Source organism: Cornus florida, unplaced genomic scaffold (genome assembly GCF_030987335.1).
Source record: "Cornus florida cultivar Cherokee Brave unplaced genomic scaffold, ASM3098733v1 CherokeeBrave_3.0.0_Hap2_Chr01, whole genome shotgun sequence".
Lineage (NCBI taxonomy): Eukaryota > Viridiplantae > Streptophyta > Magnoliopsida > Cornales > Cornaceae > Cornus > Cornus florida.
The window spans coordinates 91,689,359-91,692,773 of record NW_026775571.1 but is presented as its reverse complement, the minus strand read 5'-3'; the positions used below and the strand labels follow the sequence as shown (position 1 = coordinate 91,692,773).

General features: G+C 31.4%; 1 protein-coding gene across 2 annotated transcripts; it reads right to left on the bottom strand.

The window, feature by feature from the left end:
• Nucleotides 1–1,542: 1,542 nt before the first annotated feature.
• LOC132306375 (F-box protein At1g61340) lies at nucleotides 1,543–3,193 on the bottom strand. 2 transcript variants are annotated; one of them, XM_059803753.1, is made up of 4 exons: nucleotides 2,916–3,193; nucleotides 2,435–2,733; nucleotides 2,209–2,283; nucleotides 1,543–2,041 (listed from the first exon to the last, which is right to left on the bottom strand). In XM_059803753.1, the coding sequence occupies exons 2-4, from the start codon at nucleotides 2,663–2,665 to the stop codon at nucleotides 1,793–1,795; spliced, it is 555 nt and encodes a 184-aa protein (XP_059659736.1). In that variant the 5' UTR covers nucleotides 2,666–2,733; nucleotides 2,916–3,193; the 3' UTR covers nucleotides 1,543–1,792. The 2 variants fall into 2 exon arrangements, with proteins under 2 accessions (XP_059659736.1, XP_059659743.1); XM_059803760.1 differs by having other exon boundaries at nucleotides 2,435–2,723.
• Nucleotides 3,194–3,415: the final 222 nt, after the last annotated feature.

The window sequence follows — 3,415 nt, the reverse complement described above, 5'->3', positions numbered from 1 at the left end:
TACTTTTACAATAAGATAAATGTTATGTTGGCTTCGACATCATCTCAATTTGATTCACTTTTAGTTTATGACTGTGGAGCCTCAGATGCATAAGTTCAGTTGTCCCCTCTTGGTTGTTCATGAGTGCTTCTCATTGAATGTTATCTTGATTGGGATAATTTTGATACTTCTTAGGCTCATAATAGCATTTACACTCCAAAAATAAATAAATAAAATTAAATTATATGAGCATTGTTATATATACTCTTGTAACCAGGTCTACTCCCATATCCATATGTTAGAGAGAGAGAGAGATTTTGCTTTTAAAACCAGAGTTACCATGGATTGATTGCATTTTGCATATATATATATATATATATATATATATATATATATATAAGACAAAATTAATAACTATATGAAAGTAACTAAAAAAGAGAAAATAGAGAGCCAAACAAATATGGAAGTCACTTGAAAAAGAGTCCCACCAGAAAGTAAAAATTATGGGTGCAACTTGGGTTGGGAAATCCAAACCCAACCCGAGTCCAACCCGATTTTTTGCAGAATTGAACAATTATTTTTACAATTAGAGTTAGACTTGGGTTGAAAATTTTCAACCCGAATTTAATTAGGGTTGGGCTTGGGTTGAAATGCAAACAACCCGAGCCAACCCGAACCCGAATTGTAATATTATTTTCATATATATTTTTACTTTAAAATACATTATATATAATATTTAAATTATGATTACCTTTTTCTTCTTTTCAACTTCCTTGTTAAATCTTAAACATCTAGGAAACTTAATTTTCTAATAATTTGTTTGTAATTTATTAAAAATTTACAAAAATCTTTGAACTTTTTCTTATTTAAGAGTAATTTAATCTAAAACTAATTCAAGATCATATTAAATTTTGGATGTGAAGATTAGCCATATGAGTAACCTGAATTAACTCGAAGTTTTAACACGAAATTTAAGTCCAAGTTGCAAGCCCGAATTTAAAAGTAGAAGGATGGGTTGGGTTCGGGTTAAGAATAGGGTTAGAGTTGAGCTTGGATTTAACATTTTATATGATGAGTTGTGATCAAGTTAAACCTCAAACCCGCTCGAGTTGCAGCTTTAATGAAAACTAACAGAGAAATAGAGGAGAGAAACCTTCCGAAAAAAGGAAAAATAAATTTGAGGAGAGAATGGATATTTTGATTTTTTATTATTAAATTTTTTATTTTATTATACAAATATTTTAGACATTTCAATGACTAAATTGACATAATATCTTTATTTGCAAAAATTGTAAAATGTGATTTTATGAACCACATAGATGAATTACACATTTTATATGTTATTAGGAAATTTTTTTTTTGCATTTAACCTATATCTAGATACTTTATTAAAAGTTTTGATGAATAATTTAACAATACAATTATACAAACTTTGCTAAAACTATATATTACGGAGTAATAAATTAGATAAAAATAAATAAATTTTTTTTTTTTTTTTTAAAGTTAAAAATAAGATATCTAAATGTTTTATAATATTTTAATCAACACACGACATCCCATCAATACAGAAAGAAAAACTTTTCTAATAATTTTCATTTAGACAAGTGTAAACCACAAAGTATACATCTACAATCAAATCAAACAAGCCAACTCGTCTTCAATGAAAGGTTTGAAGACATGGCTTTGTAGTGGAAAGATTATGAACATGTACAAGTGAATGAGATCTCACAATCAGATCACAAACGTCAAGTAACTAACTCCATCAACTACTATTCAAACTACAACAATGCCTATATACAAAAACCATCAAAACTCATATATCTATCTCCATTCCTGCAAATGACACTTCCTTAGGCCACTGTTCTCCGTCCGGTGAAGTGAACAAGGCCACTGAGATGTCGGCCAGCTTCTTTCCGGTCAGGTGGGACCGACATCGCCGTGACTGCTTCGGGGCATTTGGTGCTTCAATCTCAATTGAATCCTCCAAATCAATTGGATTTTGAAATGTTAAAGTCTTTGTAGGTGTGCTATATGCAAAATGCAATTGCTTTGCAATCATACTCTGTTAATCCACATGAACACAAATCAAAGTCAATAATCATCAAAACAAAGCAAAATTTCAAATAAAAATGGTTCTCTCCATTTTTCTTTTTTTCACTTCAAAAACACAAATAAAAATCAATAATCATCAAAAACAAAGCAAATTTTTAAGTGAAAATCAATACTCACAGCTTCTCTTATCAATTTTGAGACATGAAAAAGCTGCTTCAAATCATCATGATTCACTCCACACAGTATCTTGATCTGCAAAACCAATAAACTTCAATTTTTACCAATACTGTTTCAATCAAAACTGCAAATAAACACACACATAAATATATATATATATATATATATATATATATATTCATGAATTCGATCGATCGAACTGCTGTGAGAGAGATTTGGTACTAACCAGAATGTCCTGAGGAAGGGTTTCAAGAAGAGACTTCTCAGAACTCAGAACCGACATCTGATCGCTACACTGTTTCTTCGTCGGAGTACTGACGAATGTGGACTCAGCCTCGACCCTGCTCGATATCAAAATCCGTTTCCGGCGAAACGATCGCGGGTAATGAACAAACCCTAACCCTAATCCTTCATCCACACTTTTCACATTCGAGCCACAGTTCTTCCCCAAAGCCATTTTCAACTTCAATTTCTCACAATGCCAATCCAAAACACCCGAAATTTCCCACCAAAATCTGATTTTTCCTTCAAAACAAACAACAATCGAAACTGATTTAGAAATAATCTGAAATAAACTGAAAATAACAGAGCAAACATCAATCAGAAATGCACCTAAATACCAATCAATCGTATATATCAAAACATATTGCCAAATATACAGAGACAATTACATATATACAGATAGATATATATATATATATACAGACCTGTAAAGAAAAAGGCTGATTTGTAGATTGCAATAATGGTTGATTTGTATAACGGTTGTTGTGAAGAAGGAAATGAGAACGGTCTTCAACTACAGAATTTATATAAGTCAAGTTTTATTTATAAATAGTAATAGTTGTATATAACTATATACTACTATATATATATATGAGTGTGAATCTATAAGAGAGAGTATTTTGGTTTTTAAAATTATGAAAATGAATCAAACGATAAAATCTAGGTGAAGTGTTGAAGTTATCTATATTTACTGGAAAGGACTAGAAACTGTAAAGATCTTTCATCTCTATCCTGTATCTGGATCTATATATAGAGTGGAAAACTAGCCGTTTGGGGACATACACGTGGCAGTCAGTAATGGTGGCAGGAAGCAACGTGGGTTCGTTCTGATGACGTGGCAGATTCTGGTCGGTCGAAATTGGCTGCTAGTAGGTTGGTGGGGACTATTTTAGCCGGACACGTGGATTTGCAGTATTTTGAGACC